At 38.6% G+C, this 26401-nt stretch overlaps 3 protein-coding genes across 5 annotated transcripts in view; 1 reads left to right on the plus strand and 2 right to left on the minus strand.

Annotated features, from left to right (window-relative positions):
* The first annotated feature begins 522 nt into the window (after positions 1-522).
* On the plus strand, positions 523-5586 carry LOC121644870 (insulin-like growth factor-binding protein 3). Of its 2 annotated transcripts, none has more exons than XM_041993120.1 (4): positions 523-1326; positions 1917-2152; positions 2901-3020; positions 4668-5586. In XM_041993120.1, the coding sequence occupies exons 1-4, from the start codon at positions 954-956 to the stop codon at positions 4791-4793; spliced, it is 855 nt and encodes a 284-aa protein (XP_041849054.1). In that variant the 5' UTR covers positions 523-953; the 3' UTR covers positions 4794-5586. The 2 variants fall into 2 exon arrangements, with proteins under 2 accessions (XP_041849054.1, XP_041849053.1); XM_041993119.1 differs by having other exon boundaries at positions 525-1326; positions 1914-2152.
* A 920-nt stretch (positions 5587-6506) lies between these two features.
* LOC121645249 (insulin-like growth factor-binding protein 1) lies at positions 6507-7894 on the minus strand. The gene is made up of 4 exons (XM_041993646.1): positions 7470-7894; positions 7203-7345; positions 6913-7041; positions 6507-6805 (listed from the first exon to the last, which is right to left on the minus strand). The coding sequence occupies exons 1-4, from the start codon at positions 7819-7821 to the stop codon at positions 6680-6682; spliced, it is 750 nt and encodes a 249-aa protein (XP_041849580.1). The 5' UTR covers positions 7822-7894; the 3' UTR covers positions 6507-6679.
* A 4354-nt stretch (positions 7895-12248) lies between these two features.
* LOC121644969 (adenylate cyclase type 1-like) overlaps positions 12249-26401 on the minus strand; it is a 37043-nt gene continuing 22890 nt past the window's right edge. The window contains exons 5-20 of one of the 2 annotated variants that reach the window (XM_041993239.1): positions 24762-24889; positions 24173-24331; positions 22971-23112; positions 21782-21937; positions 19804-20001; positions 19578-19675; positions 19383-19467; positions 18870-18959; positions 17626-17888; positions 16695-16821; positions 16117-16233; positions 15844-15990; positions 15659-15757; positions 15417-15531; positions 15190-15314; positions 12249-14347 (exon numbers count right to left, since the gene is read on the minus strand). In XM_041993239.1, coding sequence (XP_041849173.1) covers positions 13925-14347; positions 15190-15314; positions 15417-15531; positions 15659-15757; positions 15844-15990; positions 16117-16233; positions 16695-16821; positions 17626-17888; positions 18870-18959; positions 19383-19467; positions 19578-19675; positions 19804-20001; positions 21782-21937; positions 22971-23112; positions 24173-24331; positions 24762-24889 — 2472 coding nt within the window. In that variant the 3' untranslated portion in view covers positions 12249-13924. Of the gene's footprint in view, positions 14348-15189; positions 15315-15416; positions 15532-15658; positions 15758-15843; positions 15991-16071; positions 16234-16694; positions 16822-17625; positions 17889-18869; positions 18960-19382; positions 19468-19577; positions 19676-19803; positions 20002-21781; positions 21938-22970; positions 23113-24172; positions 24332-24761; positions 24890-26401 lie in introns of both variants that reach the window. The other variant, XM_041993238.1, reaches the window with a different exon arrangement.

Here is a 26401-nt window from a genome sequence, read left to right on the forward strand (position 1 = left end):
ATTTGTAATTAGATGAAAATACCAACCTTCACACGATGGCATAGGCATGCTCCCCAACTCCCAACTTTATGAAACTTAGTTTGGCAACAGAAGGTGGGCTTAATAATATTAGGCAGGTTGGTTTAATTCTGTATCCACTTGTGGTTATCAGTAGTAATGATGCTCCCACATAACCACTGCTGTGTAACCTATATGCTAATGCATGGTCTTGTGCAGCAACTTTGTGTGCAGACACATATGAAAACACAAACCTGTGTGAGATTGTGCTTGCACATGAAATCAGCTGCTTTTCTAAATTAAGACTTACCTAAACGTGAAAAGGACACACAAACATAAATTTAAATAAGACTTTAATTACATTCATTGGAAAAAAAATGCCTCTGTACCTTCCAATAGTTGGAGCTGTGTTGAGGAAGTTGTTTTAATATTTGACGCCAGTGTTTTTAACACATATTGGCGCCCTCTATGAATAAAGAGGCGCATAGCAGAAGCATGGACCACTGTGTGTGCACTTTAAACTGAGACATGGCACATCGAACTTTTGTATATTTCCCGTTTTATTTTTTTCTTGCGTTTGCAATTGGTAAATGCTCTCACAGATGGGGAATCCTGCTTTTTTTTATTCCTTTTTTTTTGTTGACCAAACCACCAACTCTCAGCTTATATGAAAAGGGAGACGTACTAGATAATTCATTTTATTTGTTATAGATCCTCGAGAGACGCACCGCAAGTGTTTCGGGAAAAATAGGAAAAGGTTCAAGAAAATTACTTTTATATTTTTATAAGAATAACAGTCGAGGGAATTCAGTTGTGCACCACAAGCCATGCGGGGGTGTGACTACAGTCATTGGGGTCTATATATTGAGATGTTTTGTCCGTTGGCTTTATGTGAATGAGAGAAGCTGACCGGTGGACGGTACGCCTCCTCCTTTCAAATAGTCTCGTACCATACTATGGATTCCTATTTTAGAGCACTTTGCATGACTTTTGTCTTGGCATCATTCACTCGGAGGTCAAGTGCGACTGGACCGGTTATCAAATGCGAGCCATGTGATGTTGGAGCGCGGCTCTTGTGCAAACCTTTGCCTAAGGACTGCGCTGAAAAAGTCCGCGAACCAGGCTGCGGTTGCTGTATGACCTGCGCGTTGAGCTTCGGACAGCCGTGCGGCGTGTACACCGGGCGATGTGGCTCCGGACTGACCTGTCAGCATCAGCCGGGTGAAACCAAACCTCTGCAGGCTCTGCTGGAGGGACGCGGGATTTGTGCAAACACCACTAACAGGAAACCAACGGTCAGACCAACACGTCCAGTTAACGAATTGCCAGGTAATTTTTCTCCCTGCACTTTAAATCTATGCATCCTGTACAGGTTAATGTAGTGCATAAAACTAAAGATTATTGAAAAGCAGACGAGTTAGAGACGCTTTGATGTCAGTTTGGGGGAAATGTTGCCCACTCATGTAGACATTTACCTTGACCAGAAATGCTTTTTTTCATGACCCATATGAGAAGTGAATGCGAAAAACAATATTTCCTCTTGATTTTAACTCCTCAAATTCTCAGCCATAGGATGGAGGTGTACGTTGAGACAGTATTAATGAAACCTTTGGTTGTGGATAAAAGAAGTGCTTGTGTCACTAAGGTGTTTCCTTTTGTGCAGTAGGGTGGCAAATCAAGACAGCCTTCCTGAAATTGTTGTCATTCTGAAACTTGGTTTTACATTATAGAGGGGTTTTGAATCCTAGTGTATTATAAAGTAAAGCTACTAAAAGAAGAACTGAATATTCATAACCCTCACACTGAGCTATAGCTTGCTGAAGATATATTTATGCAATTTCTTCCTTTAAAAGAAAAAAATCATGAATACCTTGTGTATAGTTTTTGTGAATAAACATGCTGTGTTTAAACTTTAGCAGATAATACAGAGACTCAGGACAAGGAGCAGGATTCCACCAGTTTAGGTCTTCAAACGATTTGTGGCACCCACAGACCTACTGGACCACTTCACACCTTCTTCTACTCTGAAAAGTCAGATATGTTCATACGAGAACAACTGAAGAAACTCCTGAGCTTACAAAAGGAGGATCTTCCAGGACCACTCACCACAGACCAACAAAACTTTTCTCTAGAAACCAAACAGGAGCCTGAAAATGTAAGTACCACATACATTTTTATTTTTCTGTCTTCAGAGCACACCAGAGGAATGTTTTTCTCCTCTTCCTCTATGTTTTGGTGTTTTTCTACCCCTGCGGGTGATGAAATGCTTTGAGTTGCGGTGCTGATGGTTGGCAGGGATCTGGAGTAGTAGAGTGGCATGGCAGTAAGCTTGTACTGTGGCATTGCGGCTGACCGGGGTCAGGCAGTTGTTTAGCCACAAGGCGTCCCCGTGCCGGGTGTACTGAGAGCCAGCGAATGATGGATTGGCCAATGCAAGTGCCTGTTGGGAAGCTCTGTTGCTATTTTCATATTTCTTTGGCTGGAGAAGTGAGCATACTCTAGTAATGGGCTTTGACTGGCTGCTAGTGACTGGAGTACTTGGACTTGAGGACAAGCCTTTGGGCTCAATCGTTAAGCTGTTTGAATACACTTTATCCCCTTCCTTTGTTTTACATGTAAGAGTTCTAAGCAGCTTTTTCATACTGTTAAGCCTCCGCAAGTCAGAGGAATTAATTTCACATCTGCAGTTTCTTTCATATTACCAACTCCATTATTCAGGTATTAGAGCAGGGCATACTGTGATGCTACACGAGTCAGCTTGTTTTTTCACAAGACCATTAATGTCTAAATTACATGAAATAAAACTGCTGGTGATAATCACATGAATTTTATGTATATTTCTTAATGTTGGAGCCTCAGAGTTGCAAATATTAAAATAAACTCATGTGTCAACTTATTTGTAGGGTCCCTGTCGAAGAGAGATTGAGAGCATTCTCAGCAGCTTCAAAATCACCAACATCCTCAGCCCCAGAGGTTTTCGCATACCAAACTGTGACAAGAAGGGTTACTATAAGAAAAAACAGGTAAAAAAACAGTGTTAAATTTGATCATGTTTGCTGAAATTCTATGTATTATTATTCAGTGATTGTTTTTATGTTCTGTGATCTGTTTGATCCAAACTTTGTTACAACTTTAAAGAGCTGCAAAAACAATATCAACATTTGCTAATTAACAAGCTACATTAATTGAGATTCGTAAAGTTAAGTAAATCAGGCTTTAGTTTTCTTGCAGCCCAATTACAGCTTTGTTGCTGTCCCCTTGTATTCATTGGTAGTTATTAGAGCGTCATCACTGTACCACACCAGTGAGGTAGACCCTAGCCACTGGCTCTGGAAACAGGAACCACAGGGACCAAACCCCAATGGGGTTGACAGCTGGGACGACGGCTGTCTTAACGGGAACCCTCCCAGGGAGACAGACGTCAAGGTGGCCACTGGCACCTCATGTGCTCACCCCATAATTGCTGGACTTTTGAGAGGCAGACACAGAAATAGAGTTGCAGCCATCCCCATGCTCACATGGTTCACCCACGATTGGGTTGTAATAAATGAGTGGTTCTGATGAATTCATATGGAGACACTTAGGGCTCCTGTGCCACTGCATCACCAAGACAGCTTTTCTCCTTGCATAGCACTCCCTCCTGCTTAATGGAAGTGTTCTCCTTGACCTGCAATCATCTCATAAGCAGTCTCACAGCGGCAGACTCATTGTCTTTGTTTATGTAGAATGGGCCTAGTGTACCGCTCTTACCCCAGGCACTGAAGGAGTGGCAGACATTTCAGTTTGATTTGGACACTTGCACGAGTTTAAATAAAAAAGCTCTCATTACAGTTCTTAATAAGAGTAACAGCCTCTTAGGGGAAAAAAAAATGTCCCCAGGAAAGATGTCATGCTTGAGAAAGATGGACTTTTTATAATAAATTATACTCAAGATTTTGATAACTTAATAGTTTCTAATAACCTGTAGTGGTTTTGAGTAGCCGTGCAGCTTTAAGAATGCAATCATCATGCTTGGATCATAGTGATAATGGATGTGTCTTTAAAACTGATAAATAAACTCTTTTTCTATATTGAGCTAAATAAGGATGTCTTCCCTCCTGATCAGCACCAGCTTCTCTGTGGAGAAGCGGTAACGTTGCCTTAGCCCTTGAAATGAATGGCTGCATGTTTTACTGGAGTGGAGGTTGACCTTTAGTAAAATTGGCAGTAAAATAACAGCCCTTGGGTAGCTCCACAGGCTCTATAAGTCATTTGTAGTACCCATAATTTGGAGCTGTGGGGTATAATCAGCAACAGATGATTCGTACTGGCCACAAGCTTCTGAAAATAGATCTTGGTTCACAGTTGTTCACAAATGGCACTAAGCAAATATTTTACCAGGTTTCTGTTTACCTTAAATGTCTCTATATGTGTGTATAACAGAAGGTAGACCATAAAAGCAGCTCAAAATACCACAGCGCGTTGGATCGCCAAGGCTGTGTCGACTCAGCACAAAATGACCATTAATGCCTCTTAACTATGCTGTTCTACTTCATTGACTAAAGTGGCTTGTTACTCAAAATGCTGCTCATTCAACTGAATTTTTTTCTTTTTTTTTCTTTTCAAATTTGGCCGCACCACCTTTGGCATCAGTCTGACTCTCAGCTTTTTTTCTCTCCTTTCACTTTCAGTGCCGTCCATCCAAAGGCAGAAAGCGAGGCTTCTGTTGGTGTGTGGACAAATATGGGCAGCCTTTGACAGGGTTTGATGGGAAGGAACGAGGAGACGCCCTGTACTACAACTCTGAGAGCCAATAGGAGCAAAGCAGGATGGGAGGGAGGGAGGTTGGGAATGAACAAGAAGAATTGTAAACAAATGGAGACACTGAGGATATTGGAAGAGAGGTCAAAAGATGGCTCGACCGATATATGGATGTTTGCTATTTCAATCTGTCGCCTGTGGGACCTTTTATTTCTGAAGCAGAGCAAGGGAACAGAGTAAGTGTAACAGAAGGAAGAACCTGGACTTTTATGCGATGGATGGATTCCTCATAAGCTGTTTCATTCCTGACTCTGCCTGGATAACTTAAAGAATTAATTGCAGAGGTCTTAAACTGATTATAAAACAGAGACACATCACAGTGATCAGTGTGCCCTTCATTTACTCACAAATAATTGGCATTGCATACGTGTACGTGCTTGTGATATGTAATCATTAATTGTATGCTTTGTGATTTGTTATGAAGACTGTGTGGTCACTGTGACCATGAAATATATGCCTGTATGAAATGCCCTTCAGTGTAACATGCAGTGCCTTACTATGAATTCCTATGAGTTGCATTGTTTCCAGTTGCTTCCTGCTCCACAGGGTGTTGGATGTGACTGTGGAGTTCAAACACTACCATGCATTTTGAGTTTTTTCAATGCTGGATTTCAAGCCACAGAGAGAGGGACATTTCTTTTACTCTGTAATGTGACTGTTACTGTTTCGTGACTTTGCATAAGCTGAATACTTGAGATAAAGGCCTCTGCCATAATCTTTGATTTCCATGTAGCCAATGATAGTGTTTCGCACTTGTCTCAACTTAAGTAAATATTTTTGTATATACAATGCAACCCTCAGAGGTCTATTTTTTACTTAATAAAGGCAGTAAAAATATATATATGTATATGCATCCAAGTGTTTTTATGTTCTTTCTGTCAGATTAACAAATTACACATTAAAGTATGAGTCAATTATGATGAGAAAACATTTTAATAATGCACATCCAGATAATTTAATTATGTACATCACCTCCTTGCAAACAACATTCACTGAAAATATCAGTGCACAGGACTTCATCAGCAAACACATGCATAAATTAATAAATACAAGAATAAATGCAAGACTATTTTTTTTTAAATTCGTACAATGTGAGAAAGAAGGAAGAGACCTCTGCTCAACCAGTGGACCTGCAGAGGTAGACAGATGCTGACCAATCCATCCCAAACCTCACAGCAGCTCGGATAAGCCCTGATATGTTTGTGCTCAGCCACCATGCACATACTTGTGGCATTTTAAGTATTTCCCCCAAAGCCCATTGAGGAAATGGAGATACATTCAGACAATGTCAACAGGTTGAATGAATGAATGGTTGTGTTGTTTCAAACCATGCACAGCTGTGGTTTTGAATGAAATATATATATATATATATATATATATATATATATATATATATATATATAGATATATATATATATACATATATGTATCTATGTATGTATATATATATATATATATATATTATATATATATATATATATATATATATATATATATATATATATATATATATATATATATATATATATATATATATTTAAAAATCCTAAATACTCTGAATGGGTTTGGCAGAGTTGCAGATCTGTGGTTTTGAGCAGTGGAGTTATTTAGCCAAAAATACACATGTATACAGTGTTGCCTTATTTACAACTGAAAAAAACTAGGCAATTATATACACACATATATATATATATATATATATATATATATAATCTAAAAATGACAAATGGATAATGTGAGGAAAACTGTACAAGTAGAGAATAAATAAGTCTGTTATACATCATGTAAATAATATAGGACATTTTCACTTGTAAGATTTTACATAATCAGTCCATTTTTCTCAAGTTAAGTTACTTTGTGGGTTTATGAGTGCGTTCATCCTTCAGGGAGTGACTTCTTGATGGCACTCTGCATCACCAGTAAGGTCACTCGCTCCTGGGAGCTTCTTGCCATTCCAAGAAGAAACACACCAGCAGCGAGCAGGAGGTCCAACCAGAGATGACTCACACTGAAACAGTAAAGGCATCTCTCAGACAAATCACCCACTAGCTTAATAAAAACCTCTTCCTTAAGTTGGGATGAGTTTTAGTTGTTGGACATCTTTGAAATTCTCACCTGTTTTGCCTTGTAGAAGCCGTACTTGTCGCAGTTGGGGAGGTAGAAAGTTGTGAATTTATCTCCTAGTTTCTGCTGAGAGCTGGCTATCATATCCAGAGCTGCGTGCAGTTCAATGTGACAGGGACCCTGTGCAAAACCACAGAGTTAGGGTACAAATACACAGCTACAACAAAATCACATAATATATTCAGGTATTTATCCACAAAACCATCTCTTCTTTTTTATTAAAAGAATGATAAATTATTCTTTCCTAAATTTTCTGGATCAAACTTATGCTTTTTTCTCACCTGCTGTACGAGTTTGCTGCGGATGGCATTGACCTTGGCTTTGATACTCTCTTGGCCCTCAGCAGTATCTTGGAGGTCAAACGGAAAGTTCAGACCCAACAGGTAGTGCAGGGATCCATGATCATGGACTCCATCAGCTTCTTCTGCAGGGATTTTTTTTAAATACATCTGATGTTACACTTGAACATGAGCCATAATAACAATTTAAAGCCTTACAAGTAGCAAAAAACAATTGACACGTATGAAAAAAAGAACAAATGAGTCTACCTTGGCCCTCATCTTCAATGCAGACTCCCTGTCCCCTCGTCAGAGCATGGAGTGGTCTGGCCTCACCGGGCCTTGGAATGCAGCGGAGACCCTCTCCACAGTGGGCAGTGTGAACCCCACAGGAAGCCCCTTTCTCCAGAGCACAGGCCATACAACAGCCACAGCCAGGCTCTCTCAGCACCTGCTTACAGTCAGTTGGGATTGCAGGACAGTCGTTCATCTTCTGTTGCGTACATGTGGCACAGCGGATGGGCTCGGGCCCCACCACCGGGGACGACCTCACCACAGCCAAGACAGCCAGACCCACAACCGCTACAAACATAAACTTCTGATACAATCCAAGTACCTCCATTCTTCTGATAAAATTATTTGCCTTTTTGGAGTCGTCTCTTAAAACTGCTCTATATGACTGTAGGTTTTCTTCTAAAGAGATTTCTGCGAACCAGGAGTATTTGTAAGGGGATCTGGCCTCCAGGGGGGTTAATGTTTGACACGTTGACCACAGATATAAAATATTTTTGACAAAGCTAATGTAAACTCTAAGTGACCCCGCTTGACGTGCGTAGATGTGGGATCACAAGGTCCACTGTCAATATTGACATTAGAACATAAAGCGGTTGTGCATCAAAACAACCTTGTTTTCAGATGAAAGAAAATAACAGATTTTCATCTCTAAATTTGATGTTATGACAGTTACTTGATTGTTACTGTTTGACAAGGCCTCTACATAGTAGTCAAAGATGAATAACATCTACAATAAGAATATGGAGTTATAGGATGAGATAATGACTGGTCAGTGGGACAGCTCCACTCTGGCTGTTGTTAAACATTTATCTTTTAAAGTACTGCTGACAAATTGTGCTCTGAAGCTGTTTTGACACTAAAATCTTATTTGTCCCTCTTATCAGGCAGACAGAAAAACAGGATTGGTTCCCTCTAGTGTTGCATAACCCTAGCATTATGGATTCATCTGCTAGAATCACAACATGTTTGTCTAAAGAAGGCAGCAGTAATTGGTTGTTTCCTTGGTGTAGTATTTGTCATAACTATGACAAATGCCAGATTTGTGATATACAATCCAACACTACTGATCTCATCCCGTGTACTCTAGGTGACCCCAGGTTTTTTCATATGGAAAATCTTTGCTTTTAAAAACACATGCTGATATCCAGAACAACAAGATGCCAATGACGAACAAAACCAACTTGATAATTTATTAATCTAATATTGCATAAATGTGATTGGAAAGCATGTGTAACCCTGTAAATCTCTCATATTATTCCCATTTGCAGTGCACTAAATGCTGATCAGACCTTCACATCAGTTTAAAAGCCTTTTTTTTAGCTTCCGATCGGGGATGTTTCCTAACACAAACTGCTTACTTCCACTACTTTCCACATTTTTATTGGATTAAGGTCATGACTTTTGACAGTCCAAAAAAGTTGTTATAAGATGGAACAAAACACAACATTAACACCATTATGTTTCACACATTATGTTGAGTTTTCCTGTTGGAATGCAGTTTTTTTACCCTCTCCAAGCACATTTGATCTTATCAGTTTACCAATAACTTCCCACAACTTTCTGTGTTGCCTTCCAAGTGATTAACAGAAGGAAGGCAGCAATGTTCTCTTTGGAGAGCAGTGGATTTCTTTTTTCAGCACTGCAATTCAATAAATTGCTCTGCATTTTTAGGTAAACTCCAAACACTGACATTTGCTGAAAAAGGGAGCCTCTAGCTGGCTGTTATCCTGTGCTCTTCTGTGAACATAAGATTACACACTTTGCTCTTGTAGCTGTCTTCATGTCCTAAAAGAGGAGAGCGGTTTCCTATATTTGTTTACAACATAGTTGTGGATTGTCAGACAGTTGTAAAGCTAACATATGTTGTATTATTAACCACCTAAATTTTACCCTTTATGCATGCAATGATGAAGAATGAAAAATGAAAGTTCCTCGTCAAAGGGCTATAACAATTAAAAGTGGTCCAACATTCACTTATTTAATCAAAATTTGCAAACTAATTAAAAAAAAAAAATTTGTCAATTGTAATATAGATAAAGGGAAAAATCAAAAATCTTCAACTTGGAAAAAGGTTAAGTAGGTTCGTTGAAACGAGCAAAACTAATCCACATCTGCTGTCGGTGAAGTGTGAACCACAGTAGTGTTCAGAAGGTTAGTGGAGAGAAACATACAAAAATACCCTCCCTTAATAGTGCCCCCCACATGTTGTACATTCACTTTGTAAAGCCTTCAGTGATTAATGTTACTCAACCACCAGTTGATGAGCTGTTGCCTCTTCAATGTTGATCATCAGGTTGACTAGCCACTGAGGAAAGGGCTCCTGGAAATTTGAATGAGATTTAGCAAAGGAAAATATTACATCCCCCCACCCTTCTGTTTTGAAGTAAATAAAAACATCTATGTATAAAAATAAACACCAACCACCACAGACACTCTCTTGTTGCTTTTCTTCCTCCTTTTCACTGCTGGTTCATTTGGTGTCTGTTTACGCCAATTAATTCTGGAGCCCTAAGAAAACAGATCATGTCTTTTTGATCACAGTTGTGTGCTATCAGATGTTAAGTAGAAATACAGAAAAATGCAGAGTTATCCTCACCCTTACTCTCAGATAACTGCTTCTTGGCTTCCTCTCATCTCTCAATTCTACCATTTGTGTAACTTCATTGCTTTGGTCTGTGGTGTTAGTGCTCAAATCTGACAAAGACAGTTCCTCAATTTTTTTGTTGCTAGATTGAATTTGAGTGAAACTGTTTTCACTGAAAGAACGAGAGCGCTGCCTCTGTCTCAGAACCCTCAGTGGAACATCTTCATCATCATCTTCTGCCAGGGCCTTCTCTGTCTCTACACCCATTTGAAAAGAAAAATCCTCGTTTCTTTCTCCTGTTCTTCCCTCATTTTCATCCTCTTGTTCTGGCTCTTCTTCGATGGGCTCCAGGGGTGGTCTCTTTTTCAGAATTTGCATTCATGTCATATTGGAAAAGAAGAGAATGAATATATGGTGCATTTCATGGCGAATTAGATTTTTTTATTTTTTTATTTTATTTATTATTTTTTTGCCTCCTTATATATGCCAGACTTACATTTTGCTGCTGAAAATCCATTTAGCTGGAAGACATAGGTTTCCTGATATGATCCTGGAATATCTAATGTGAGAGTTGCAAAGTGTTAATTGATTATTCCAATCAGGTGTGAACACTTAACGAAAACCTCATTCACAGCAGTGACAGTTTGACATATTACCACAAGAAAAGCAAAGAAAATTAAGAAGGTATTAAGTACACATTCTAGAGGCAAAAAGAAGAAGAAGAAAAAAAAAATCCACAGTGATATGCAAAGTTTAAGAGGTTCATGTTTTGAACTGTGGTTCGAATCTTTATTCTGTTGCAAAATTCTCTTATCTTCAGCTATCTTTAAGACAATTTAATGTTTGCCTTTAAAACTTGGTGGTATTTAACTAAATCCATTCTTTCCTCCAGTGCAACAAAGGCCAATTCATGATTATATAGGCTAATCAGAAGTGTCAGGACTGGTCCTTCAGGTTATAAAAATGTTAATTTCCACATTTCTGATGTTGAATTTGTGGTGAAGATGCATAAAAGCTTTTATTTTTTCTCATGATCCTTCCATGATTATGCACAGGAGTCACACGTTTTGTCTGATTACAGTTAGATACAGAACAGGGAGATTTCCCAGTTAGTTTTCAACTAGAGTTAACATAATTTCTGTTTACTGTTAATCATTTCAAACTGTAGTGGGTTAGTGCAAACAAAAGCAGCAATAAACTGAGAATACAAATCTGTGTTTGCACTATTAGGTGAATAATAATAATGTTGCTCAGGAAATAAACAAGTTCAATGCAACTAAAACCAGAAGCTAAAAACCTAATAAAATACCTAGTCACATCTTGTCAGATAACATCACTGGAAATGATGTACCACTGATCTGGTTCATGGAGTATCATTATTTTATTTAGTCGGCTGCTGAAGTCTATGCTGATATAAATATAAATACTTGTGAATGCAATGACCTAATTCACCCATCTTGACCCTTTTAGCCTCTGTGATGTCAGGGAGAGTGATATTTGTTCACCCTCATTTACTTTAGTTTCCCTTCACTGCTTGATGTCAGCTTTAGTTTGAAGTCAGGAAATTTCCCAAACACAGTGAGAACAGCTGCACGTTTTTGTTTGTCTCTGTCAAGTAAGAACTTTGACAAGACACATAAACTTTACAGTGGGTTGGAAGTCATTAATAACTGACAAGAATTTGCTGTACTTTATTGCAAAGCAATAAAAGTTCCAGTTCTGGTCTATTTGGAAAGAAATGTTGCACAAGACAGGTGTTTGTTGACTTAACTGTTGCACTGCGTGGACTCTGGACAAAGTCTACCTCAGTGCTGGGAAAACAGTTTTGGCCCCTGCTTAGTATTTGGGACATAGTGACATTCATCAGGCCGTGGGCTGCGGAGTCATGCTGACTGACATAGGAAAATGGTTATTTCATGTATTTAACTATGTAAAGTGATAGCAGTTATTTTAAGAGCTATTAACTACGGTTTGAAAAATAGAAAACAAAAAATATGGAGAAGAACTAATGAGGATAAATGGGGTCATGTATAAACATTGTGGATCAGGGTGGTGACACTGAAAATAGGTCATCATTCCCCCTCATGACAGTTAAACTAGTTTTATTAAGCCAGTAAGCAAAAAAAAAAAAAAAAAAAGTCTTATTTGTTGACATTAAAAGGCACATGTGATATTATACACCAATATTGTCTTTATTACAAAATATTCATTAACCCAACTTTACACTGTACAAGATACAACATAGTTTACAGCTTTTGACTATTTACAAAAAAAGTATGATCTGCATATGAAAGTGAATAAATCTAAAAAGGCAAGTTGCAGTCACTGTAAGCTTATAGAGTAAGGCAGAAACTTGAAACATGACATATTTACAGTTTTGCAGACCAAGTGAAATGTCTATGCACTTGTAAATATACAGGCTATTAAAATATCCGAGGTGCCGAATATTTCTGACACGGTATCTGAGAAATATGCTCAACCTTTTTTTTCTTGTTTTTTTCCCCATTTTTTTTTTTTTTTTTTACTAAAAAACTTAAACAGCAGCTTTAATATAATGAAAAGCAGTAGTAGAGAAATGTATATGCCTGAAAGACACCAGCAGCCAGACACTGCACCAAAGTTTCTGCAGACTCAAGAAAACTGTTTTTTACATTGAACATTTTACACTTAAAGGTCATGCATTTGTGGAAGTGGTGTGCTTATTATTATGTCTGTGCTATCTTCATTTTGGGTGAATGTCATCCTTAAACTCAACAGTCGGTGCACATGGCTGCACCAAATGTAGAAATGTATTGGTCCTCTGTGGCGTTCTTTTGTGGCTGGTCTGCTTTTGGCATAAACTAGATTCCATAGTAGCACACATCCAACTTAGTATAATTGCTCTACTTTTGTCTGCTGTCATTGACCTTTATTGCATTTTCACCATCAAAGCAGCCACTCTCTGTATGTATTCATTGCACATTAAGCCATTGTGAATCAGGATAGTAACAGAACATCAGGATATCAGGATATCTTTAGTCTTGTCAAGGTTCAAAAAGACAGTCTTAAGGTCTAATGATGATGATGACAATATGTTGCAACGTCTTCCCCCTTGTCAGGTGAGGCAATACAAGTAGTAAAACTCAAGATCTATGGAAATCTCAGTACTTTGGTTTTCTTTCAACAACAGTATCATTACTATGGCTGTTAACTCTTAAAAAGTCATGCACTATATTATCTATAAATAAAAAGCTTTATTCATCCAGTGAGCACTGGGTATAAAAAAGATTTTGTGCTGTTTCATTACAATTCAGAACTGACCATACATGCACACGCACACTCTCACAAGTACACACATGCATGCTGACATACACCAAAAAGAAACAACATCATTTTACACTGTAAATAATGCAATATATCCTTGGCATAATCAGAAAGACAGTGCAAAAGCAATAGCATTATCAGTCTTTTTTCTGGGTATCAGTGTATATATTCCTTGTACATGGAATACGCAGTTCATAAAAAACATAGACGCATATTATACCTGGATCTGATGAAACCCAAAAACAGAGCAAATCTACTCATCTGTTATAGAGATGTTAAAATAAAAATCTTTGAGATTCTGAGTGCCTTTTTCTTCTCTCCACTTCTTCATCTGAAGAGTGGTACACAGTTCAAAATCTCTAAAAGCAAATCTGATTGTCCACATTGTCATTTCATGTCGGAGGAAGTTCATATCCTGAATGAGCACATCCTGGGTTGTGCCTCTAGCTCAGGATTTAGAAGGAATGCCTGGACAGCACTGACTTTCCCAGGCTTCCAACCATGGCTTTTTCGCTTTTTTTTTCAAATAGTCTTGTCTTTCTTTCTACACTGCTACCTCTGCAACAGCTGCCACAGCTTCAATTTGAATTGCGGTCACCTCCACATCCTCCTCCTCTTCCTCTTCACCCACCGCAGGCACGAAGGGTGAGGGCAGGCATGTTGCTTGGCTGTGGCTGCTGTTGGCAGCGTTCATCTGAAGGTTGCTACCCATGCTTGCATGAGCAGTCAGGCTGGCAGCAGAGGAGACGCTGCCCAGATTGGTCGGAACGCTTGTCTTTCCACAAGAGTGGATACGGCGTGCCAGGCTGGCAGAACGCATTACAGATGAGGTGGTTGCAGTGCCAACGCCCTGCACCTTCCCTTCCAGGAAGTAAGTCAGCATCTCACCTTTACCTTTGACACTGACCTTGCCACGGCAGACCAAGTCATAGTTGGTATTCAGTAACCGATAAACCTCCTCAGTCACCTGCATAATAGATTAAGGGACATACAGATATAAAGAAGTACTTCATACACATCTAAATGTAAATATGTTAATTTAATCAAGCCCCAACTGTAAACACAGCCATTCTTGTAATATATTTGGGTTGTCTATCAAGCCTTGCTTGGTTTCTCACTATGGTGAGCTCTCTCTGGAGTGACCAAACACAGAAACTCTACTACCACAAAGTCTGTCAAAAACAGACCAATCACATGGGGACCCCCTTCTTAAAGTGCCTGCTGCTCCATGCCTGAAATTTGCACTTTCTTCTCCACGAAGATCATTGGAGCTCCTTAAGTATCCTAATTCTAGATGATCTGCTAAACTATTTACAACATAATGTTTTAGCGATGGATGTGCTGGTACATTTGTGGCCATGTGCACTGCAATATGCATCCTCTCATTCAGCCTGGTAGCACTGGTGCCAAGCAGAGTGAGGGAACAACAACGGTCTATGCTTTTCATAGCACCATACTGGCCAAGCAGGGCATTTATGGATGGTGTAACTGGCAAGTCTGAGCCACAGCAATGTGCAGATAAACAGTTTAAATTTTGCTATCATGTCCAAGGCTTATGCATTTATTTAGACAAGACTTGGGAGTTTAGGAAAGGTAACCAGTTCTTTCTGTTCTGGGCTCCCTTTATCCCTTTGTTAAGCCTTTATCCAGTTAACAACCATCCCACATGGTGGTGGAGGCTATTAGGGAGTCATATGAATGAAACCTCTGTGATTGGTCACACCAGGGGCACTTTTCAAATTGAGATACCTCACTAAGTTTTCAAAGAACAGAGCTTACATAGTTAGCCAAATGCTATCTGTAACACACCTGAATTTTTCCGGGCACTCCAGTGCTATCCATTCGACTGGCCACGTTGACTGTGTTACCCCAGATGTCGTACTGAGGTCTCCGTGCTCCAATCACCCCTGCAACCACAGGACCCACATTGATACCTGTGGAAATACACAAAAACATTAAGGCAAAACATTTTTTTTATAAACTGTTTTTGACACATTTCAGTTAGCTTTCCATTAAAACCAGTGGGTTAGACTCACCCACTCTTAGGACAAACTCATTATATGACTGGTAGTTGATTTCATCTAATACATCAAACATTTCAATGGCGTAGTCTGCTATTGTGCTCAGATGGTCATAAATGGATTTTTTGGCCTGAAGACGAGACGTAAAACAGCAGGTTAGTGTCTACACAAGAAACTATTCATCACATCCACCAGTGATGTGCCTCATAAATACACACAACTGAAAAAACTCTGCCAAACAGCAAGGGATAGCTAACCTTGGTGCCAATGGTGGGGACGAGTCCCACAGCTGCCATGTATGTGCTGCCAATAGTTTTGATTTTCTCAATGTCTTTGTAGCACTCCTTATCCATGAGCTGCAAGACACAGATTAAGTTCATGCATTCAGTATTATAAATCAAACTACCTAAAGTAAAATAAAATGTGAGGATGACAATCACACCTCATCAAAGTCAGCAATGATCTCATTTAGCAGTCTCAGGCACTCCACTCCCATGTTGTTGCCATCCAGCTCGATGTAGAAATCATTAAAGTTTGGAATCGAAGCAAACAGGACACCAACTTGTGCATAGGACTGATAGTACAGATCCTGAGGGAAAAGACAGAACACAGTATAAAGATGTCCTTTGACCTCTCCTCATTTTGTTATATTTTCTGCCCTTTTATCTACCTGCTTGTCTGTCTGCCTGTCTGCCTGTTTATTAGCGTGGCTCACCATGTTTCTGGGGTTTGACATTAAGAAGTGCTGAGCCACGTGTGCAGGCAGAAGATTGAAGAGAATCCTCCTGTTGTCCAGCTTTACTTTCTCCATTCCATCCCTTTCCTCCTCCGCCTGAAGGCCACAAAATATTCAGAAACAGTTTTTAAGAGCCAGAGATTGTTTTACATTTTCACCACATGGGGTCAGTAAAAAGCCTTCTCAGCCTTTTACCATGGATTACAGTAAACTTCATATTTGGACGAATAGTTTGGAGTGTCTTCTACGACTAATGCTTCTAGTTAAAATGTTTAATGCCTAGAAATTTAGCTTCAGTACTTCTATCTATGTGACACACTTAGTTCCAAGTGAAACAGGGCTAAACCAAGCTTCTTACCCTTGTTTTTGCCAAAGAACAGACTTCTGGCAGCCAATAATAATACATCCTCCCCACATAACCCAGTATAACACATCTGAAATGGCAGCATGTCTGTGCTTTTGTTAAAGTTCATGTTAATATTGTAAGATTTAAGCCTCTAAGAATCTGCAGTCTTACACAGACACAAACACACACACCCATCAGTACACTTCCTGACCTGCACAGCCCAAAGGAAGTCCAAGCGCAGTTTGAGGTCAAGTTGCCTGGAGTGGAGGGCCAGGGCACTGACAAAAAGCAGCAGAGACAGGATGGGCTCATAGCCCCGGATGTGGAAAGACCCCCCACTGTGGATGAGACCAACACATAAGTCAGCAACGGACCAGACCACACAGAAAACTACACAGGAGGGTTGACTGGACCCCACACAGTGTTGAGAGAGATCATGAGTAAAGTTTTACTTGTGAAAAATATGAAAACAAGGTCAGTTTGTGCTCATTCTCTTCTGAAGAACAACATCCAAACAAAACAGCTAAAAAAAAACTTAGTTTTAAATGTGTTGAAAAAGTATTTTTGGATCATAGAATTCTTTATTACTCATTGATTCACAAGTGTATCTAAACAAAAGGAGTTTTTCCAAATAAATCTTTATCTTAATATCTTTCACAAATTCAGAATAATACATTTTCACTTGCAGATATATGATCTCAACTTCAATAAAATTGGCCAGGGCCCCTCAGTACTGAGCTAACACCGTTCCATCATCCAGCCCACGTTGTCCTTTCGTGCTTCTGATTTGGAGCTAATAAGCATGTGTGCTGCTTCAAAGGGCGGAAAAATGAAAGAGTATGGGGTGAAGACAAGCACTGACTCCTCCATATTCTTACATCTCAGCACATGTACTGTAAATGTTACTCCAACTCTTCTGGATCAAACAAACACAAAACTATCACTAAACATTCAAAGCCAATCATTCCCTCTGAAGCTCCAATGCAGTGACAATGAATATTGAATCATAACAGGATCAGTTACTTTAAGATCTAATATAATAGGCATACTGTTGACATGTATCTTCAGGAAACAACAAAAATTTAAGGTGCCTGTATGTGTGTGTCGGGTGTTTGTAAATTATGTCGTGCTGTGGACCTTACCCTGTAGTCTTGCGAAAGCCACTGAGCTCAAACACAGTGACATAGAGCACCCCCAGAAGAAGCATCAGCGCCATCTTTGGCAGCCATGAGATGCGCAGGAAAAGTGCCAGAGTGAGAGTGCCCACCACACAGGATAGAAAAGCGTATCGGGCACCGTCACAGGGCAGCTCTGCCATGGTGTGGTTGGCTCCGCTGTCCAAATCAATAATGACAATGGAACTGTTTGTGTTGGCACTACCCCACAACCAGGGCATACAGCCCACCTGTCAAAGACAAACAGGAAGATGCAAATGCATAAATATTGCAGGATATTTGAAGGAAATAGTATGCTGACCTACATTCACAGTCTTCACTTTCTACAATTTTTACAAGAAACATCAGTAGAATAGCAACATGCAGCTCATAATACAAGCAATTTTAATGCAACCCCATTTCCAGAAAGTCTGCAAAACTGTGATTGGCAAATCCTAAATCCTTAATAAATTTAATAAATAAATGCATTAATAAATTTATGAATTTTAAATTATTTAAATATTAATAGACAATGTTTCTTTGCATGATAGTATGTTTCTGAGATCATGCAGTGATTACCACCATAATATTATATCTATTTTTAATGCAGTACTGCTCGAGGGCCAAAGATCACCATTTAATATTGGTTTTCTGCTTTGTCCCCTGTGTTCAGAGATTTTTCTGGATTATCTGAATCTTTTAATGATATTCTGTCCCACAGATGATAAAATACACAAATTCATAGTAAATACCCTCACAGTCTTGCAGTGAGTGGTGGACCCTCTCAAATCTTTTGAAATAATCAACCTTTCAATTTATAGCCAATCATGATACTTATTTTTTGCCGGATAACAATCTAAGCTGTGAGATGTTGCAACTAAGACTAACCCTCTGAAAACATTTGGAACGTTATGAAACAGAAGAGAACAAAATAAATGTAACTAAAATTCATAACTGAGCAACAATGTGGAAACATTTGACTTTTAAAGCTACAAGTGTTACTGAGTAAACACTTGTTAAAACAAGAGGTGGTGCAACAAAGGGATAAACACATCTTATATGTGAATGTCCAACTACTGTTAGAACTAGTTTGCATTTAGTATGTCAATCACAAATTTAAAAAAAGAGCAGGTCTAGCTAAAATTCAGCTAAAGCATGGTGACATTTTTTTCTGGTTGGTAAATGAGGCGGGTTCTTTGTGCTGGATTTTTGCTGTGATTTTTCTTACTTACCACACAGGCCTGGGCCACAGCATAGATTAAGAGCACTATGAGAATACAGAGAGCAGTGCGTATCTGAATAGTCAGGCACCCTGGAAAACACTGATGGACAAAAAAGAACAAAAACCATGGATCATAGCAAGTGTAAACAACAATTGGCAAAAATATACTATCCATACTGTAAGCAATATTATACATGTCCATTCAGAAGGAGACTGAAATGGGAAAAGTGATGTTAATAGAAAGTAAACTATGCATGATGGTGCTTAAAATCAAAAAGTGATGTGCAGACAAAGACTGGGGCACTATTGGGCAAGTAAAGTGAAGATATAAAATTTTATGTGATGAATTTAAAATTTTTGTGCAGTTAGCAAAAATGTTAAAACAAATAATGTGATTTAAAAAAAAAAATAATTTACAAGCTTTTTAAAGAATCGGACAATTAGAAGACAGACATGACACATTAATAAAAACTGTAAAAAACAAGCCTAGGTAAAGTGGGTAAGACTAAACGTCAGTATTTACCTGTACTCTAGTGATATGCAGGTACATGATACAAGCTACTAGGAAACAGATGCAGAAGACAAGAAGGACAAGTACCACTGTGCCCCTGAGTGGGGAAAAAAGAGAGGAAAATGGTGGGGTTAGTAAGTGAGATATAAGTATATCTAAAGAAGAGAAAATGTAATGTAATGTAAAAAGAAAATTTTTTGTACATACTGTGGTATGATGAGAAGATAAACAAGTCCAAACAAGGCAGCTAGGATCAGAGAGAGGACCACAGCGCTGGTGAAGTACTCATCAGGAACCTGGTGGTACTAAAACCAGAAACCAGACAGGACTGAGTGACAAAACATTAGATGATAATAATGATTTACTGAGTTTATCAACATTTCACTGTCCATGTACAGTTGTTTGAATGTCTGCAGTATCTTAAAAACCTCACCCTCTGCTCGTGTTCTGAGCACTTATACATGAGCGTGAGGACGTTGAGGTCTGCTGTGTCTGACTCAGTTTGACGGGCCTCGATTAGCCGACCGATGTAACGGTTGACCCGGGTTCTGGGGCTGCTCTGGTTCAAGTTAGCCTGGTTAGCGTTGGTGCGGTTCCTTAGCTTCTGTGGAGCCGTACGCATGGCTCTCCTCTGGTGGGGTGAAGAAGGAATTTTCATGCAAAACTTGAATTAGAATAAGTGTTCAAGTTATTAATAGTTATAAGAATAGAAACAAACAAACATAAAATAGGCTGTGCTCCAGCTCTTATTATTCACTCCGATACTTCACTTTGCTCATATTCGGAACAAGGGTGACTAAGAGTCAACATTAAACTTGGGCAGCTGATTATACTTTCAGATTAGAACATTGCCTTCACACTTAACTTCATCATTAAATGCACCCCACTGTGTCTAACTGTCTGCAGCAGCCAAAGTGAGCAGCTTTGGAAAACATTGGGCACTGGAGCAAAGCCAGATATTTAACATGGCAGAGTGGATGTTTGTGTGTGTGTGTGTGTGTGTGTTTAGGTGTGTGCATATGCAAGTGACATGTTTCCTGAACTGTTCAGTTCAGCACAGTAGGGAAGGCCAAAAGTGTTCATGAATTCATAACATGACAGATATGCACACCACTTTACCTCTGTCATGTTTGTGTCCCCCCTGCATCTGTCTATTTGAACTTTGTTTTCTTCCCTGTTTTTACATGCTCTTATCTTGTTAATCCACTGTTTCTACTCTTTCTTTCATCTTTTATGTGTGTCCCCATCTAATCAATCATTTAATCCATTACACTTTTCTTGGGTTATTCCAAGGTTGCAACACAGTGCCCTGCAGATACTTCCTCTTATGATACTGATTAGTAGCACAGGAAACATTATACAACCATGTCACTTATATTATTCCTTGAAAGCATATGTCCCTTCATTCACTATGTGTGTGGCCTTAAAATTATCATTGGTCTGTCTTCTTTATCAGGATGTAACAAAAAACCCCTGATTTGGAAGTGGAAGTAGACATTTTAAGCTTAAACATAATTGCAGACCATATCATTAATAATTTTAGCAGTAAAGTAAAAAAAAAAAATTGACTCATGCAGTTATTATTCTTAATGTGGCTTAAGTCTCAATACATCAGGTTTGAGCTCTTTTTGTCCTTTGACAGTGTGATAAATACATAACTCACACACACATGCACACATATAGACATCAGTGCTAAAGCAGCTGGTGCAGAATGGCAAAATGTTCTTTGACAGCTGGCCAGATTGCTAGTTTCACTAACAGTATACAGTATATGGAAGATAAATGGTGTGACAGGAGCAAGAAACAGATTTTTTCAGCTCTCCTTGTTTTCTAATGAATCATAATCCATCCTATAAAGTCCTTTTACATTTGCCTATTCAAAAAAGCTAATACTTTCCTTACACATAAATTTTATGTTATATTTTTTGTCAAAATGGAATGTTAGATGTAATGTGTTAGAAAAGTGTAAATGAGATTTTGGCTGATATTGCTAGAGGGAAATATGTAGAAAATAAGCCCAGACAATGATGAGAGGATTCTTTAAGCATCATCAAACATGAGCAGGATTGCAATGCAAAAGGTTCAGTGAAATGAACCTTGTATATTAATGCAGCAGCTTTTGTACGTCCTATTACCTTTATTCAAATGTGCACATTACTGAGTAAAAAAAAAAAGAAATGCATACAAACTTAAGTCCTGATTTCAAGATTTCTAAACTGTGGGATGGCCTTAAGTGCTTTTTTGTTTCAGGACTGGAACATTAATAAGGACAGTAAGATTTTAATAAAGTAATCAAATATCAAGTTCATTCAAACTAACGCCTAATATTGTTGGAAATTCATGACAGAATGTCTTTTTCTAAATCACAGCACAAACACAGAAATGTCAACACAGACACTGAAAGTTTATACCTTATCACCGTCCTCGCAGTTCATGACATTGGAGAAGGGAATCTCAGCCTTGAACATCTTCCTGCAGTGCATAAGCTGCACTAGTAAGTAGCACACAGTTTTGAACTTCATCTTTTTGGCGGGCTTTATGTCCGAAAGAATCAATCCTGGGAATATCTGTCACCACATGAAAAATGGGAACAAGGATTAAGTCACGAAACCCCACACTGTATTATAAATGTTACGTATGGGTTTCTAACTCTATAACTCATATACAGGTGTCAGACAGTATGCACATGCACACACGCATGCAGTCATTATCATCAGGCTCAGGAATTTAACTTAAAAAAAAAAGATTAAAATGAGGTAGGTCAATCCCTGAGGTGATTTAATTCATTTTAGGACTGTGCTGCTCCTAAAGCTGTTTCAGAAAAAGTGATAAAGAGTGCATTATGGCGTCTGAGGAAATCTCTATGTGCCATTTGTAAAAAGATCTATATGCTCTGTATGAGGTATGACCCTAAGCAGGAGTAGCAGCCTATATAACACTGCAGTCAGGGCATATCTTTCCTTGAGCCATGTCTTTGATGAAGCTGAATCATCAGCAATATTAAGAGGATTAACAAAGTCTCTCACATAGCAAAGAAAAACTAACTGGGATCTTAGAGGTTCACAGCAGGAAACATGAAACTTATGTACAAGCCTCATTTTGCATAACATGAGACCTGCTGTGAGAGAGGAGAGGAGAGGAGAGGGGAGAGGAGAGGAGAGGAGAGGAGAGGAGAGGAGAGGAGAGGAGAGGAGACATTATGGAGTTACACAGAGACAAGACTGAAATTCCCTCTCCAGCTGTGGCACATCTGTTGGAGATGTGCATATTTTTCTGGTCATTTGTTGGGCTGTGAAGATTTGAGATGATAGATGCCACAGGCTGTTTTTCCTTTTTCTTTCTCTTTAAAGCCTCAGCCGAATCCATTACAAGGCGGAAGTGGGACTGGCTCAAACAACAAATGTGTTCAGGCTTCATCATGTTATGCTGAACGCTGTATCCCAACACTGTAGTTAGCTTGTAGATCTTGGCACAGAGGTAATGGCTGCACTTTAAACCTAGCCCACTCAAATGTCCAACAGTATAAACTGAGGAAAGAATGTTAACTGGTGTAATTTCAGTCATTTTGCTCATTGACATGCATTCCTTAACACAACATACCTTCCGTCGGTGAGATGGCACTATAAAGAAGGTTTCTATTTCATGTTTTTGAAGGAAGGCATTCCTTTCATGACCATTTCCAGGCTCCACCTCATAGTCTCCATTTAGGCACTCAAGCGTAGATCTGGTGATGTGAACTTTCCTGTGGCAAAGACAAAACAAACAATGTTTAATGCAGCTAACCACACAACTTTGGAACAAGCAGCTCTGAGCACAAGGAGATGAACAAAATAATTTATGCAATTCTCCTGCTGGCTTTTAAGAACTAAAAGATGATAAATCTACTTAAAAGTATTTTTTCAATAGTCAGTGTATAACAGGAAAACTTTCTGCATTATGCAGGGTTTATTTATTTTTGTTTTTTTAGTTTCCAATTTTTCTTAAATAAAAACTATATATATATATATATATATATATATATATATATATATATGAATTTAGAATTTGAGGCCCCTCCTCAAAAGTTCAGCTTGCTTGAATGGGTCAGCTGATTCGCCCAGGATGATGAAAAATGGCACATCTGCCCATTCTTTTTTTGTAGCGTACTTTAGTAGCCTCTTGGGAGGTATTATGCAAATATGTACACAGTCATGTCTAACTGAAGACTTTGTTCACAGGTGATCAGTATCATGTGATATGAAATGGCTTGCACTTCTCTGGTGCAATAGAGTAACCACGAATGAAGCCCTGTAGAAACAGGTGGCGTGTATCGACACCTGCAGCCTTGGTTTGGCTTGGATATGCATGTTTTGGTCGTTTACTGTTATGCAATTGTGGAAGATGATGAAGTAACAAATTAAAATAAGGAAAACTATTACTACAAATGAAACATATATCTCATATTTCAGGAAGTGGGGAACAATGATGTCTGTGGAAGCTTTGATCTACATTTTTTTTTTCTTTTACCTTTGTTTTACTTTGCCTAATTTTAAATAGAAAGCTTTTTTTTGCAACATGCTGAAGAAAAGGGATTGATTAAAGAGGCATTTTTTAATTCAATGATCAGTATCAGTGTTATGCACACACATCAAGAAGAAACTAATTAAAAAAATGCTAGAAATGCAAGAACTTCACTGTAAAACAGGACATCAGTTCCAAAATCACATAATAGGTCAAAGTTTTCTTCAAGGGGCACCAAACAGAGCAGACAGATGTACATATTGCCACAAGCTTTTTGTATTGTTAAAATGTTCAGTGCTGACCCTGGCAGTCCCCCAGCTTCCATCACATTGGCCAGTGTCACATCATTTGACCAAACATCATACTGCCATTTCCTGAGGCCCAGCACTCCACATAGCACGCGACCGGTGTGCAAGCCCACACGCATGTTAAGGTTGACTTCTGTGGCTTCAGCCACTGACCTGCAGGGTTTAAACACAGGAAGAGTTGGGATGGAGTCATAAGCTACAGTATAGCTATTTCATACTGTATATCCCAATATATGCTATATTTATATACAACATGAAAAGATAGGATGGAAAGCATCTACCAAAGTCAAAGAACAATGCAGCATGAACAGTACATTATTATGTAGTTGCATGAGTGCAGGACTGTAAATAAATTAAAAGTATGCAGTATTAAATTTTATTATTTTCTTTACAAACCAAGCACTTTTAAGCTCAAAAAAATTAAAAATATATTTTATTTCTTTCTCTATTAAAGTATTTTCTCTAAACTGAGTGCAGTGCAGTGTTCAAATAAAGGTCAGAGTTTATCTGGACTTGAATCTTAAAATAAGATGGTTTTTGGTGACAAGGACAAAACTAGACACTTCCATATAAGAAAACTTACGTTATAGTGTCGATCATGTCTAGACCCATCTCTACACAGCAGTGAGCGTGGTCAGTCTTGGGCTGGGTCAGTCCAGAAACGCAGTAGTAACAATCCCCCAAGATCTTTATCCTGCGACAGTGGTTCTCCTGTCAAACAAAAAGACAGATTGAAGAGATAAGATTTTATCTCATGTTGAGAAAGATGAATCTGCATTATAAACTGCTGAGTATCAACTGCTATAGTACAATTTTTAATCCATATAGGTTTTTTTTTCAGTTTGCCCAATGCTGTTTAAGACTGACAAATGCAGAGAAATGTCTCACAATTCAGGAAAAAAAAAGTTATAAAAACCCTAATTCAGCTCACAGCTGTCATGTGTTGTTTAGCTCTGATCCAAAGAACACAGACATCTCTTTCTAAGGCTGCGTCAAATGAAACGTGGCCTAGACTGGCACTCAACGGTTTTGTTGTGTGATGTCAAAGCAGAACACCACAATACCAAAACAAGAAGAACCAAGAATCAGTCAAACATTTTGGGAAATGCTATTTACTTATTTGAAAGAGTACGATTTGGAAGATTGAAAACATACCTATGTGTGTAAGAAGATGAAGTTACAGTCAAACCAGCAACCATCTTTACAGCTTTTCATTTTCTTCATTTGTAATGGTTGAGCTTAGCTAACCTTAGCTAAAGCAGCATATTACTGGCTTTAACATTTAGCATATGATTATAGCATCAATATCTTTATCTAGTTTTAGAATTTCATAAAGCACGTAACTGTTCACACTTCACTGTGTGTTTCAAAGGATAAATAATTGAGTGAAATTGCTTGATAGTTACACACGTATGCATTAATCTGGATTTAAAATACCTTGTATTACCAGTGTGGTTGTTTGCTTACATAAACATGAAGTAGGTTAAATCAGGTAGTTGGAACCAACAGAGAGCTGCCTTTTGTCTCTCTTTTTGTTTTCACAGAAGCAACATTAACATGACAACTACATTTAGGTTAATATACAAGACAATTTTACACCTCTTTACTAAACCTCAAAATTACACCATCACTAAATGGCTTCAACAATGCAACAGATCAGTTTCACTTTAGGGAATAAGGTGAGTCACTCACTCTTTGGAACAATAAGCAGTGACATGAAAAGACAGCTTACAAATATAACCTGTCATTAAAGGATATGAGCAACAGACATTCATTTTACCAGGGAGACCAGGTTACCGTGGGCGCCTCCTCATAACCTTTCATTGTTTCCATGGAGGTAATGGGATTTCTGCCCATGCATGTGAAGAGCACAAAGACTCATAATTATGCACATCGGTGAGCACAAGACAAGACGAAAGCTCTATTTTTAACATGAAAGCCACGTGAGTTTGAACACAGCTAGACAGCTAAGACTCGTTAGCAGCAGATATTTGCATGTGTAGGTTTACCCGATGCAGTTTCCAACTGCTCTCTGGCATGGAGGCTGCTCGTAAGGAATGCATTCATAGACACAAACCTACTAAAGAAAGAGTACAATGTTGTAGATGTATTTCTGTTAAAATGTTGTCCTGGACACTAGATGTTGTATGTAACATGTTGCATGTAAAAGTTTGGGCCATCCTGGTAAAAGTTTTTTTTGCTGCCAATAAGTATACGATAGAC

This window comes from Melanotaenia boesemani, chromosome 8 (assembly GCF_017639745.1).
Source record: "Melanotaenia boesemani isolate fMelBoe1 chromosome 8, fMelBoe1.pri, whole genome shotgun sequence".
NCBI lineage: Eukaryota > Metazoa > Chordata > Actinopteri > Atheriniformes > Melanotaeniidae > Melanotaenia > Melanotaenia boesemani.

What these genes read in the sequence shown, in the direction of transcription:
- LOC121645249 (XM_041993646.1), bottom strand. Translation starts at nt 7,821, where the DNA reads ATGGAGGTACTTGGATTGTATCAGAAGTTTATGTTTGTAGCGGTTGTG. An exon ending in CATTGAAGATGAGGGCCAAG is followed by an intron (nt 7,346 to 7,469) that starts GTAGACTCATTT and finishes AAATCCCTGCAG; the next exon opens with AAGAAGCTGATGGAGTCCAT. An exon ending in GCAGCAAACTCGTACAGCAG is followed by an intron (nt 7,042 to 7,202) that starts GTGAGAAAAAAG and finishes GGTTTTGCACAG; the next exon opens with GGTCCCTGTCACATTGAACT.
- LOC121644870 (XM_041993119.1), top strand. Translation starts at nt 954, where the DNA reads ATGGATTCCTATTTTAGAGCACTTTGCATGACTTTTGTCTTGGCATCA. An exon ending in CCAAACAGGAGCCTGAAAAT is followed by an intron (nt 2,153 to 2,900) that starts GTAAGTACCACA and finishes ACTTATTTGTAG; the next exon opens with GGTCCCTGTCGAAGAGAGAT. An exon ending in GTTACTATAAGAAAAAACAG is followed by an intron (nt 3,021 to 4,667) that starts GTAAAAAAACAG and finishes TTTCACTTTCAG; the next exon opens with TGCCGTCCATCCAAAGGCAG.